This window comes from Lonchura striata, chromosome 12, assembly GCF_046129695.1.
Source record: "Lonchura striata isolate bLonStr1 chromosome 12, bLonStr1.mat, whole genome shotgun sequence".
Classification (NCBI taxonomy): domain Eukaryota; kingdom Metazoa; phylum Chordata; class Aves; order Passeriformes; family Estrildidae; genus Lonchura; species Lonchura striata.
Genome location: NC_134614.1, coordinates 11752938 through 11766164, shown reverse-complemented (window position 1 = coordinate 11766164; position 13227 = coordinate 11752938). Strand labels below are relative to the sequence as shown.

Here is a 13227-nt window from a genome sequence, read left to right as displayed (position 1 = left end):
GGCCTTATAAATAATTCTATGCCTTTGTCCTGGCGATGTCAGATGGATTGTGTTTGGCTGTTTTCTGGTATCAGCAGCTTTGTTTACAATGTGAAGATTCCCTTAAGGGGATTTGCAGGTTAAAGTTCCACCTGCAGAAAGCTCTTTGTAAAAATTTTTTATTGTTCTTGCTCCCTCTTTTTAACTAACTTTCCTTTACTTCTTCATTTGGGCAATACCCTTGTAGAAATCTGGTTCCTGCCAATACTCCAAAAAAGATTCTCCAAGTGCTTTGAAAAGTAGATGCGATTGGCTAAATTGGTGGTTTGTAATGCTGGTTTTGTTTTTTTTTTCTTTTATTTTTAAGACCAACCTTGTAGTAACTTAATGCTTACATTGATTTATATGTGGCATTGGTTGGATGCTTAATCACATTTAATCATACCTTAGAAGTTCCACTTCATGATGGGGAAATGCAGTGACCCAGTTTGTGCTGCAGAATTTTCCAAAACCACAGCCCACAAATATGGAATAGCATGAGTACCACAGAAAACACAAGAACTGAAAATTTTTGCACCTTAATGTTGATTTCCTTAGCATGCTGTTGAGCAGCGATTTAAAGTGCTAAAGTGAGGAATACATTTATTATTTCAGGAGGTGATTTGCTTATCAGCTGTGCAGTAGGTAATCTTTTCAGTACATTTCTGAGCTGCTGTGTGACAGGAATACTCCATGGTAGTAGAACATTTGGCAGCTCTGCATTGGTGATGTTCTTGCCCAGTTATGCATTTTCTTTGCAGAAAGTGCAGTGTGGCAATGAAACATAAAAAAGAGACAGGCTTCTCTCCTTCATCTCCATTGCTTCTTGCTCTGGCATAAGAGAAGGATAGAGGTACATGGGGAAAAAAAATGGGCTGAAACTGAGACTTAACTTTATGCTAAAGTGAAGTCTAGTTAGAGGAAGGAAAGTATTTTCCCTCTCTATGAAACCATAGAAGCAAGGCTGGTATGCAATTGATTTTGTACCAAAGTAAAGGGAAAGGACAGAAAGGTGACAGGGAGTTACATGAAAGAGCAATAGCATTTAGAGAAGAACTGTGAAATTCTGAATTTACCCTTGGGAGGAGAGGTGGAGAAATCTGAAGACTAGGGAAAAATATGCTTTTTGCATAAGTTTCTTACTATCTTGAAGGTGGGAGTTGGGTTATATTTCTTTTTCTAGAGTGAATTTACCTATGGAATTTAAATGCCTCCTTGCAAAATTACATAGTGATAAAAAAAGTGTATAATATTGTAATAGGGTTGATGGACAAAGTGTTTTCTCAGGTAATTGACCTTGAATCTGAGTATTACATTGACTTCAAAAATGACAAAGCTACTTGAAAGTAAATTTCTTGATACAATTAACAACTGGTATAAAATAAATAAAAGTTTATCAGTAAGGAAGATTATGAGCCTGAAAGGGATCTGTTGCTGACATCTCAAATAGTAAAATCAAGATACTCCTTGAATGTTACTTTAAATGAGTTCTGGGTTTAAAAAGTCTTATATCTGCATGGAATTCGGGACTGGAGCATGTATCAAAACAGAGATTTTGAAGAGCAAGGTCAGTAGGTTTATTAGGCTCCTCATGTCATTCCCTTGGCTTCTTTTGGTGATGAAATATTTCCTCTGAATAAAAACCTCCAAGTAGGATAAATAACACTTCAAATCTACTATCTGTTTCTTATTATCCTCATGCTTAAATGATATGTTACATGCAAACCCGCTAAGTTTTTTCCCTACTAATTTCAATTTTTTGTTTATTTATAATAAACTCAGACTTGTTCTTTATTTATACAGAAAACTTTAACCATTGCAAAGAATATGTACCTTCTAGTACCTGTAGTTTATATTAATTCTTTCCCAAACATGCATGCTTCATTTTGATCTGCATTTCTTTCATTGCTTGCTTGCATTGTCCATTCCCTGAAATTAAGAAGGATAAGTAAGTCCATGTCTTCTCTGCATACTAAGATAGTTGGAGGATCTTCAGTTTGAAATACTGTGAATTTCTGTAAAAAATCCTGTATGTTACCTGAATTTTCTATGTTTAATGTGCACTGCCTTAAACTACTTCTTTTTTCCTTGCCTGCTCTTTCAAGATGCCAATTAGGAATAATGGGAAGCAAGGGGTAGGCTAAGCATTGCAGTGCATCGTTGTTTCCATCTGTCTGTGATTATTGCAGCCAACAGTTGAAAGCACTCGGTGCCAGGTCGTGCTCCCATTGAAGTTAATGGGTTTTGCCATTAGGTTTGATGGGAGCTGGACTGGGCTCTGCACTGTTGTTGTTTTCATTGCCTTCTCTCTTGTCTGTGAAACTCCCACCCATCCATGCATGTGTTCGCCAGGTTTGTGCTGTTTTCACCAATGGGCTTGTTCCTCTGATGTTTCAGGTTAAGTATTAATGATAGGCTAAAAAGGATTATTGGGTAAGATGTCTGCTGAAAGCAGTTTCTTAGTTTATTGGTTTATCTTTTAAGATCACCTCTGCATTAAAAGCAATTTCTTTCCTTTAAATTCTTTGTATCAAACTGCATTTGAGACATCTGGAGATACAGATATATACAACATGTATATATGTATCTGTGTTTGTATATTTATACATAGACGAAGTGTATGTGTTTATATATTTGGAAAGAAGACATGATTGATTTCTTAAGAATTTGCCTATATCTTCAAAATACACTGAATTTAATTAATTACAAGGTGAGTTTTTTGTTAAATTTGAAAAAACACCTTTAAAGGGGTGGTCACTTTAATGTGTAAAAACCCCCTTAATAAATCCCCTCCCCTTTCAGGACAACAGTATTGGACTATGTAGATACTTTTGTGTCTTTCTATAATGCATCAGACAGGAATACCCATAATCCTTTTTAATGTGATCTTGAACTCCGAGACTGAAGAAGTAAAGCTCTTAAAGCTATTTAAGTTATTGTCATCCTTATCTTTTTTGAAATATTGATTCTGAAGGCTCATGAAGCTGAAGAGGAGGCACGGATGAATCCAGAATTTGCAGACAGAATGAAGCAACTTGACAAGGAGGCCTCGTACTATAGAGAAGAATGTGGCAAAGCTCAGGCTGAGGTTGACAGACTTCTAGAAATACTCAAGGAAGTAGAGAATGAGAAGAATGACAAAGATAAGAAAATTGCTGAGTTAGAAAGGTAATTTTTGTATTGTCTTACATTGAGTAGCATTTTTGCTTACTTGATCTTCATTTCAGAAGCAGAGAAGTTAAAAGTGGAGTATGTTTTTTAAGAGAATATTTGTTATGCTTTGTAAAAGAACAAAAAAGGGCTACTTGAGAACTGCATCTTCTGTCAACTGACTTTGGAAAAATTTAAGGTTTCCATTTTTTAATACTATTCATAAAACAAGCATGTACAGGAAATTGCCTGTGCAATTTACAGGCACAGCAATCCCCCCTAAAAAACTTATTGGGGAACAAACCTGTCTTTTTAGTGACTGGTTAATCAAACCTGCCCCCACATGTTTCTTCAAGTATGAGCATTATCAGTCATTCTCAGAGGTCATGAAAAATATTGATAAGTATTTCTGACCCATCTCATGACTACTTAATAATATTTGTAACTATTTTTCGGTGTTCCCATAGTCTTTGTTTGCTTCAAAAGAATATTTTCTGACATTGACCAGGCACTGACTGTCTTGTTTCTGGGAAGATTGTAGAGACCTTCCATAATGGAGAGAGCAGGGTTTGGGGATTTGTCTGATGCCCTTTGTAATTAAATAGATCTTGGAACCTTCTCCTGTATGGGGTCCTGCTATTTATTTGATTGATCTGTTTTCTTTGTTCTCTTCCTTTAATTAGGCACTCTTTCTTTAATGAAAGAAGGAATTCTATGTTTTCAAATAATTTATCTAATTTTTTTGATTGTGATCAAATCAGAAGAAAACTGTTTCATGGTTCCAAAAAAGAAGTTTAAGTGATTTCACTTTGTGATCATTGCTATAGTTCCAGTCAAGAGAAAGCACCCATTAGGGAGCATTACCATGAAAGAGAGGTACCATGCATAAAACAGCCAGCATGAAAAGAAAGATGTAGAGGGCACCTTTTACTGAGGATGACTTAGAAACCTTCACAGCTACCTGCTGCCAAAACTTGTTACTCTTTGCAGATATTTGGTATAGTTCAGTAATGGTTAAGTGTCATGAGAATGGAGACCTCAAATTCAAAGTGAGAGAAGATTTGTATTTAAAATAGATCTGATTGTTTACATGAGAGCAACTTCAATTGGCAGCTGTCTCTCTCAGCACATCAGAGTTTAAATACTCAAGTGTTTGCATCTATTTGAATGTGTAAAGGAGGTCCCAGAGGAACTGAATAATCAAGTGGTCGCGTTGTGCACCATGCCTGTGAGCTCTGCCTACGCTCTCCAAAATCCTAAAGCAGCAGATAGGCAAATACACCACAGTTAAAGGTTTTGTGTGAATGAGAAAGTGCTGCCTTTTCCATGCAGTGGTGCAGGGGCAATTACAGACCCAGACTTGGAATGCAGCAACTCCAGGTGTGACCACCAGGTGTAAACAGCAACTGATCCCCTTCTTACATTGTAACACTGAATTACTGTGTGGCACCAGACTCATTAGTAGGCACAGCAATCTTGGGTTTGGGAGGATAATCTTAAGACCTTTATTAGATAGCAAACATGAATTAGTTGAAAGTTTGAATATTAAAATGACAAAATTAAAGGATGGTCATGATGAAGTACTGAAGCTTACGATCTCAAATTTCTGGAAATGTTAATTGATTTAAATACTTTAAAAGAGATGAAGAATTTATAGAGAGCAGTAAATTAATTTGAATTGAGAATTATTAATTACAAAACAATTACAAAGATACAAGGTACTAAGGAGTCCAGAGATACTGGTACACTATTGTCAGCATGCAATCTGTTCCTGTTGTCTGAGAATCCTGTAATGGGTGAGAGTTTTCTATTTTTGTATTCATTTGCTTTTCAAATTTGTTATACTCTTAGCAGTGAAGTTTGGGAGCACCAATTTCTAGTCTGTTATTGCTGATGAGGGTGTTGACCCTGAAATAACTTCTCAGAAAATAATGTGCTACTGCTGAGTGAACACAGACTTTTGAAGAGAAAGTACTGTACTTAGAATGTGATGGGGTGGTTTAACTTTGCTATGGACCTTTAGCATATATTGGGCATTTCCTCAAACTTCAGATGCAAGGGCATCTCTGGGGTCCAGTAGGAAAATGAATGTGGCATTAAAATGCATTTATTCATTCATGGCTTGCTGGGATCCATGTTCACTGCTATGCCGACATCTTTACATTGCAAGATAATTGCAACAACATAAATTTTCAAAATATATCGATATAAATGTCTGAGGAAATGATAATCTAGACTATTGCAAGCTGTGGTATCCTCACAGTATCTGTTATATTCACATAGGAATTCTTCAATATAATGAGGTGTGCTTGTATAAATAAATTTGAAAAGTAAAAATAATTGTAATAAAGTTATCATTTACAAATTCAAACAGAAATTAAAACAAGGAGATGAATACTAGATGAATGTTCTACTAGACAGAAATATTGACACATGAAGTGTCAAATACTCAGGCAGAAATATCTTCTTTGAGATATGGGCAGTTAAATTTATAAGTGTGTGCTACTTGGCAAATGAACATTATTAATAATTATGAAGAAGTCTTCATATGAATGGTAATTCTTTTGGTTTTAATGTGATTTTCTTGGCTCAGAAACTATCACTCTCCTGAGCATCACCACTTTAGATTAATATTATTGCTCATATAAAATCATGTTGGTCTGTTTCTTTAATTACTCTCCCTATATTAACTTTTATTTTACAGTTTCTTATTACTACACAGGAGAAACTACTGCTACTACACTTAAGCTATTTGATAACTTTTATTAAAATTTTCACAATTTATCTGTTTATAATTTTAAAAAGTTTAAAATCAAATGCAAGATATTACATTTAATGAACAATGTGCTTTTGTTAAATTTAGCTTGCTGATTTTCTTTGGTTTTCATGATGAAAGAAATGTGGTTCAGGGTTTTTTGGTTTTTATTTTTGTGAGTTTTTTTAAAAATAATGTAAATGAAACTGGATAAGGTAATGATCAGCTCAAGTTTTAATGCAAACAGGCTCACCAAGGAGAGGGAGCTGCAGCTGAAACAGAACTGTCAGGATTGAGGGAGTGTATTGTTTAAAGCTTTTATTAATAGTGTTAGAATGGGAAGTATGTTTATAAAATGTGATAGAGAGTTTGAATCACAAAATGAAGTGAAATACAGTGGCATAAAATGCACGTTTGTGAAGTTGGGACCAGTAAGGCTGGCTGACATAAACTAAGGATAATCCTTGATACAGTTCAGGAAAAGAAAGATTGGGTGAATTTCCTTATGTCTGTGTCATTATGAGCCATCTAAATAATGAAGCAGAGATATAAATAATGAAGAGTGAATCCTGAAATGTCAGATAAATATCTCCAGGAAGGACAGGAAGGTATTAATGTCATCAGGTGCTGGCAAGGCTCTGTGTGGAACTCTGCTGTGTACTTCTCATCGGTCATATGCCTGGAAGTTGAATTAAAGCTGGCAACAGGTGCAGAGAGGGCTGGTAAGAAGGAATGAAGTGCTCATGACACAGGAGGAGTTTAAGCAACAGTGGTTTGTTTCTCTGGTACAACAAAGCTCTGCAGGGATGCTTGTTCTGTGTAACTATGGGAAGGGGTAAGCACTGCAGGGAAAGAAGAGTGATTTTGGTGAAAGAGCACTGGCACATAGTACAATATAAATTATCCATTGGTAAATTTAGACTGAAAAGAGAAAGGAAGTGATGACAACATGGTGAAGATTGCTAGCTATGAGACAAACCTTTTTGTTCTTAAACAAGAAGTTGTTTTTTGTTTTTGTTACCTACTTCTCATATGCAGTGGGTTTATAGCACTATAGATGTGTAGTCAAGCTCTTGGGGTATTCAAACTACAATTAATTCATTCTGAATTGATTTGGATTTGAATTCTAATGAAGGTAAGTCTACACAGCAGTGACAAGTTATTACACAAGAGACAAAACATCAGCATGTGGAATAATTGCTTTTTTAAAAAAGTAATTTTATGGCTGTTAAATATGCTCCTTTTCCTTAATTCACAAAATGCTGTGTCAGAGATTGATTTAAGGACTAGTCTAGCTGGGTGGGGGTTTTTTTGACCTTGCTTTTTTGAAATGGGTGTGTTAGGTATTTTTTAACAAATAAAGTTATAAAAAAATCAGAGTATTTTCAGGCCAAAGTATCAATTCTCTTCTTCATGCTGAATTAAAAATTTGCTGTCAGCATTGGAAGGGGCTGCATTTTGTGGGTGGGGTGGGGTGTCAAATCTTCATCTTTGATTATTAGCTACAGTGCTTTGTGAACTTCTAAATATCTTTGAACAAGTTGCCAAATTGTTTAGCTGCTTTGACTTCTACTGGAAGGGTCACCAGCCTGTGACAGTTCAAATGAAAGACTTTGTGGCATATGACGAGATGTTTGTGGGCCAGCAACTGCTACCAATATTGATCCAATTTATTTGTTCTATTTGGTGTGTATGTGAATTTGGAATTTGAATGGTTATAAATGTGGATGTCTATCTACTGTCCACCAAGATAGCCTTTTATCCAACAAGATACCCTTTTGATTTAAAGTTTATTTTCTTCAGTGCACAGGAAGGATGTAGCTCTGCAGAAATTTCATTTTAGTTCTTGCTTTTCCTTCCCTTCCCTTCCCTTTTCTTTTTTTTTTTTTTCTTTTTAATAATCTGCTAATATAACATCTGCTTGTTATATTTTTGAAGAACTAATGTGTTCCTCCCTTTATTCTCTTTTGCTGTCTTCCTCCCTATCTGTTTTTCTCCAAACTGCTGCTTTCATCCCTTCTCCAACCAGCTTGACTTCCAGGTCAGTATTTTCTGCTCTCCTACTTAATGCTCCTTCCACAATGAAAATTTTCATTGATGCTTCATTTATTTGGTTGTTTTGATTCCACATTATTAACTTCTGTTTGTATTTTGTTGTTTTTATTCCACTTGTCCCTGTTGTGAAGTTTTTGGTCATTCCATTTCTAGACCAGAAACTTTCCAGTAAATGAATCTTTTTATTGAACACCTATAAGAAAAAAAGTTTATTAACGACATATTCAATTCATATGTTGTTTTGTGTGAAGATGTTTTCTTCTTTTGGTTTTGCTTGTATTATCTTTGTTTAGGGAGTCCAAAATTTGGAATAATTTTTTGGTAGATAAACCAACCCAGCAGGTAAAGAACAGTGCCAGTTGTGTACAGGGAGATTTATACTGAAGATCAGAGACCTATTCTTGATACTTTGCCATTGCCAGTTTTACTGCTTACAAACAGAATATGAGGTGGTTCAGAAACTTTTAGCTGTTTTTGCTGGTCAGATTCTGGACCAGCACATAACTGTAAAGGAGTTGTCTGTATGTGTTTTTATGCTGTGTTTGTATGTAACCTCATCTAGTCAGATTTGTGTTTTAAATTTTTCCAGGTTGTAGATTAGTTTAGCTGGCATTTGGCTCTGCACACTGTTTCTGAGTAAACTTACCGAGTATTACATGTCTTGTAGTGCTTGTTGGAAGTAAAAATTGATCTGGTTGACGTTTTTCTCTTAGTAGGCCTTGATGCTAATTTTCTTTCTCATGCTTATGGGTGGCTGTAAATTGTAAGTTAGCAAAGCCTTAACACATCTTTTTGATGTTTCCTCTTGTGCTTCTCCAAGCACAATTCACAGTTCTGGCATGTCAGAGAATCTCTGACAGGGTTGTCTTCAACACAGCTAAAGATGGTTCATTGCAAAAAGATGACAAGACTTTTTTTTTTTTTCCTCCTGATGTGCTGTAGTGCATGCCACAATCACAAGTTACTTTCCAGCTGAAAAGTTTTGTTTCTGAAATTTGAGGCTTATAGATTGCAGTAAAGAATTGGATGAACTCTAAATTTACTGTCTGTCTGTCACATTTTTATGTGCTTGAAGAGATAGTTATTACACCCAGATTGTGAAAATACTTCAACAATTTATTTTCAGAATCTTTCTTGCTTCCAGAAGGTAATTAAATGCATTTGTTATGGAGTTGGCCATGATGAAATTATTCTCTGAATGTGACAACTTTGCATTTCTATCTGAGCATACTCAACATTGATTGAAAATCTCTCTAGCTCAAGAGAGCCTAAAGAAAGGCATTATGCTATGTGGTTGTCCTTATGGTTGATTTCACTGGAATTCAGTGATTGGTATGCAGAAACATTTATTCAGCAGTTGGAGGTGCAATTTCTGTTATGTTTTATTGACCTGAAAAGCCAACTGACCTTGTTGAAGCAAACTGTCTGCATAACCCTGCCAACTTTCATCCCTAGAGTCCCAGATAAGTTGTAGGGTATGATTAGAATTTATTGTGGGTATTCAGTGAAGTGTTAAGTTTTCTCAGCTTGAATCTTCATTAAGGTCAAAACTTAATTTAAGAAACAGATCTATTAATTTCCATAATTTCTGCTGATCAGTATGTTCTTAGCTGTCATTTTAGTCATCATAATCCTGTGAGGTTTTTATGTTAGAAAAATGCTGCCTCTGTTTTATAACATGCTAGGCTATCAATATTGATGACAAAAAGAAAATCAAATATATTGGCATAATGCCCTCATGTGCACCTGCCTGTACAAGATAAAATATTCTGAGTACAGCCATCAGCACCATGACATCCCCACACCTTTTGGTTACAGCAGGTTATATACTCCCCAAACTTTTCTACCTGCAGATAAGCAGGAGATGGATATTTTTTTCCATGTGAATTGTACTGACCAGTGCTAGAACGTTTCCCACCAGCTCTGATTTTGGCCTTCCTAATTGTTTCCGTGGGAGGCCAGAGCTCAGTGAGATGTGCAAGGGAAGGTTCAACAGTTTTAAATTTAACCTACAAGCCATCCACAGTTTTGTCAAATGTCAGTTTGATGGTTCCAAGGGCAGAGGGATATGTTGTTCAGAGATAATGTCCCTGGAGAAATGGAGATAGTGTACTACTGAAAACTGAGAGAATTGTGATACACATTGCTCTTCTGAGAGACTGGTTATTCTGAGTGAGAAACATAGTTGTCACATTGGATAACAGGCAGATTGCTGACATGTCATTCTGTTTTAGTCTGTTTGCTACATATGCAGAACCAATGTTTTAGCATTTAAACATTTTGAAAGAGATGACAAACTGAGGTGGGACTATATAGATTTATCTGATTTTATGTGTGATTTTGAAGTTTTGTAAACTTCATTTTTTAAGAAATAGTAAAGTAGAAAGTTTATTTCCTTGGTATTTTACTTTAAGGGAAAAAAGGGAACAATGAACAGTAAAGATACAAAGAGGGCCCTGGGACAAGATGATGCACTGTTGTTCAATTTCATCCCACTCACTACTGAACTTGTCAGCCTTGTTCTGGACTTTTAGTTTGCTGAAAGCCATGCAAAGGTTAAAATGGAAAGGAATTATTTAAATTAGGAAGGATATTTTGTAATTTGATTTGCTTTTTTTTTGAGATTTGAAAGATAAATATTCCATAAAGTAAATGGTTATGGAGAATGAAGTGGATATGAGGAGGAAAGAGCTCTAACCTCGCTGAAGGAAAAATACCAACTTTGGATTTGGTTGGGTGACACCACAACTCTGTGTTGGGGAGGAGAGAACAGAAGGAGCTGTTACTCTTGCCATTCATGATTACTGATTGAAGACATCAATATTTCTTATGCTTCTACAGACCTGCTGCCTCCACTAGTTTTCCTCAGAGGCAACATCCAGGGGGGCAGATTTCTCTACCTCTTGAACGTGTGCATGAAGTAGCCCCAGAGCTCCCTGGGGTTCTTGGTGACTGCTGGGCTCATGCTGTCAGGATTCCCTGTGCATGGTGGAGGGGTGTGTGGTGAGGAATCATTGTGAGATAGCACAGCTTGCCCTTAAAAAGCTGTTACTGAAAAGAGACAGGGGCACTAAATTTAGGAATTGGGCTGTTGGTGCAACCACTCCTTCCACTCATATTGTTTGCTTTCACAATGCAGGAGCAACGTGACTGTGCTCTGATCTGAATTTATAATAAGAGGAAGTTTGTATGTCTAAACAAGAATCATACAAAGAGTACCTAATTTATTTGGAGATCTGAAGAAGTTACTGCAAAAGCTTTATGGAAAGCTTGATTTATGTATTGGATGATAATGGCTGGATTGATCCTGAGAACTTCTAGGGTGAGCCAGGAATTGCAGTCAAAAGATTTGATCCAGAAGGAAATTGCAATGAAACGTGGAGTGCTGCAGAGGAGGTGTGATCCTGATTGCTGTCAGGCTGGGCTGGACATGCTGTGGAGCGGTTGGATGCAGAGAAAAACTGGAAAGAGTCAGGAGCTGCTTTTTCTGATTTTTCTTTTTTTATTTGTTTTTGTGAAGATGCTTTGTTTGATAATTTGAAGGAAAAACTTTTCTGGACTACAGTTGGGAAGGACCTGATGGAGCAGTAGCAGGGCTGCAACTTCTTGGTTGCAAATTTCAGGCAACAAATTATTTCCAGTAACTGGTTACAGTTATTGCTAATGGTCTCAATTAATAAAATAGCTGAGCAAGCAATTGCCATATTAAATCAGATCAAATATCCTTCTCATCTGGCATGCTGTCATCAGCAGTGCTTTTTGGGTTTTTTTTAAAGTAGAACATCAGAAGAAAATACACGACAATCCTTGGTGTAAGAGAGAGATGTGTGACAGATGAGTCTTCTGGTACGAATTTCACACATGTTCATGTAAAGTGTCATCCAGCAGGAATGTGCTGAGGAAGACAGCAGTGCTGGGTCGGAGTTTCCGTGGTTGCAGTGCAGATCTGCCTTGAGACAAAGTGACATGAACCATAGTTTGGAGCAGGATTTTAGTGTGTCTCTTTCATTCATGCGTTATCCTCACGTGGATATTTCTAGCATCTCTCCAGGGCTTTGGAGGGAACTGTGTCAGACTAAACACTTCTTAAATAAAGATTTTGGAAAAGTTCCCAGAGTGTGTGTTAGGTAAACCCTTCCTCCCACATTTTTGCCTGTGAGGTGAGAAATGTTTCAGTGACTTCTGTGACGCTCGCTTGATTTCTACCAGGCAGAGTTCTCGGCTGTCCCAGGACAATAATATTGCTTTGTGGTGCATTTGGGGGCAAAACAATTGTCTCACTGAAAAATTGTCATAATATGAGTATTAAGAAACCTGAAGCCAGCCTTCAGGCAATTGAAGTGATGAGATCTAAAAGTGGGGGAGTGTAAGGGGAGGGGAAGAAGAGGTTTTTTTGAGACCTACAGGTCTTGTGGGCTACAAGCCTGCTCCTTGGGTGGAACTGAAATAGCTATCTAAGCTATCAGTGAAAGGACCTTGGGAATGTAATAAAAACATTGAATATACTAAAATTCACTTATCTTAGCTGCTAATTCTAGGCATGATGCATTCAATTGGAAAATTAGCGATATAGGAATTAAATTTTTTTTTAGATAATTTAAAATTATTTTAATATTACTTGGTTTAGGTGATTTTTTTGTCTCATGTTTGTGTTGGTGATTTTGTTTTCAGTTCTTTTTCTCAAAGAGATGTGGAGAGAACACAGAGGGGTACCTGCCAGTTCTGATGAGCAGATGAACTGTGATGTGGAGTTTCCCATAGTCTCAGCATCAGGAGAATGGCAGAGAGAAGAGCAAGCATCCTTCCACAGTCAGAGATAATATTAATTTTTTGTGATAGTATTTTCTCAGGCATGTGGAAAACAGTGGCCTTTACTACCTACCTTTATTTGGCCAAGGTTAACCAGAGAGAATTGCCTCCAAATTCTCATGCTCAAAAGGCACTAAAATTTTATTCAGTTTTCATAATCTGCTTTCCTATGGGAAAGTCTTAATGTCCCATTAGCTTTCCTGGCAGCTGGGGAGATCCAGCCACAGGCTGATAGCATTTTCCTGTCTCTCCAGGGGCATTCTCATCCCAAATGATAATAGGTGTGCTAAGGAAGCTGAGCTACTTCCCTTTATGTCACTGTAGAACAGATTTTTTTTTAGTTACAAGATCAAATAGCACAATTATAAAAATGAAAATTTTTTGTGATTATAGATTATGTTGTCACACGGGTTAGGAGTTGGAGCAATTGTAAAGGGGGT

The 13227-nt window shown here is 36.6% G+C and overlaps 1 protein-coding gene across 14 annotated transcripts in view; it reads left to right on the top strand.

The window, feature by feature from the left end:
* ERC2 (ELKS/RAB6-interacting/CAST family member 2) overlaps positions 1–13227 on the top strand; it is a 413681-nt gene that overhangs the window by 156703 nt on the left and 243751 nt on the right. For 5 of the 14 annotated variants that reach the window (XR_002465662.3, XR_002465655.3, XR_002465652.3 and 2 more), the window contains 2 exons: positions 2993–3186; positions 7953–7964. Coding sequence is in view for 1 of the 14 variants with exons in the window: in XM_021532844.3 (XP_021388519.1) it covers positions 2124–2153; positions 2993–3186; positions 7953–7964 (236 nt within the window). In the remaining 13 variants the exon portion in view is untranslated. Of the gene's footprint in view, positions 1–2123; positions 2154–2983; positions 3187–7952; positions 7965–13227 lie in introns of all 14 variants that reach the window. The other 9 variants (XR_002465646.3, XR_002465659.3, XR_002465651.3 and 6 more) reach the window with 4 other exon arrangements.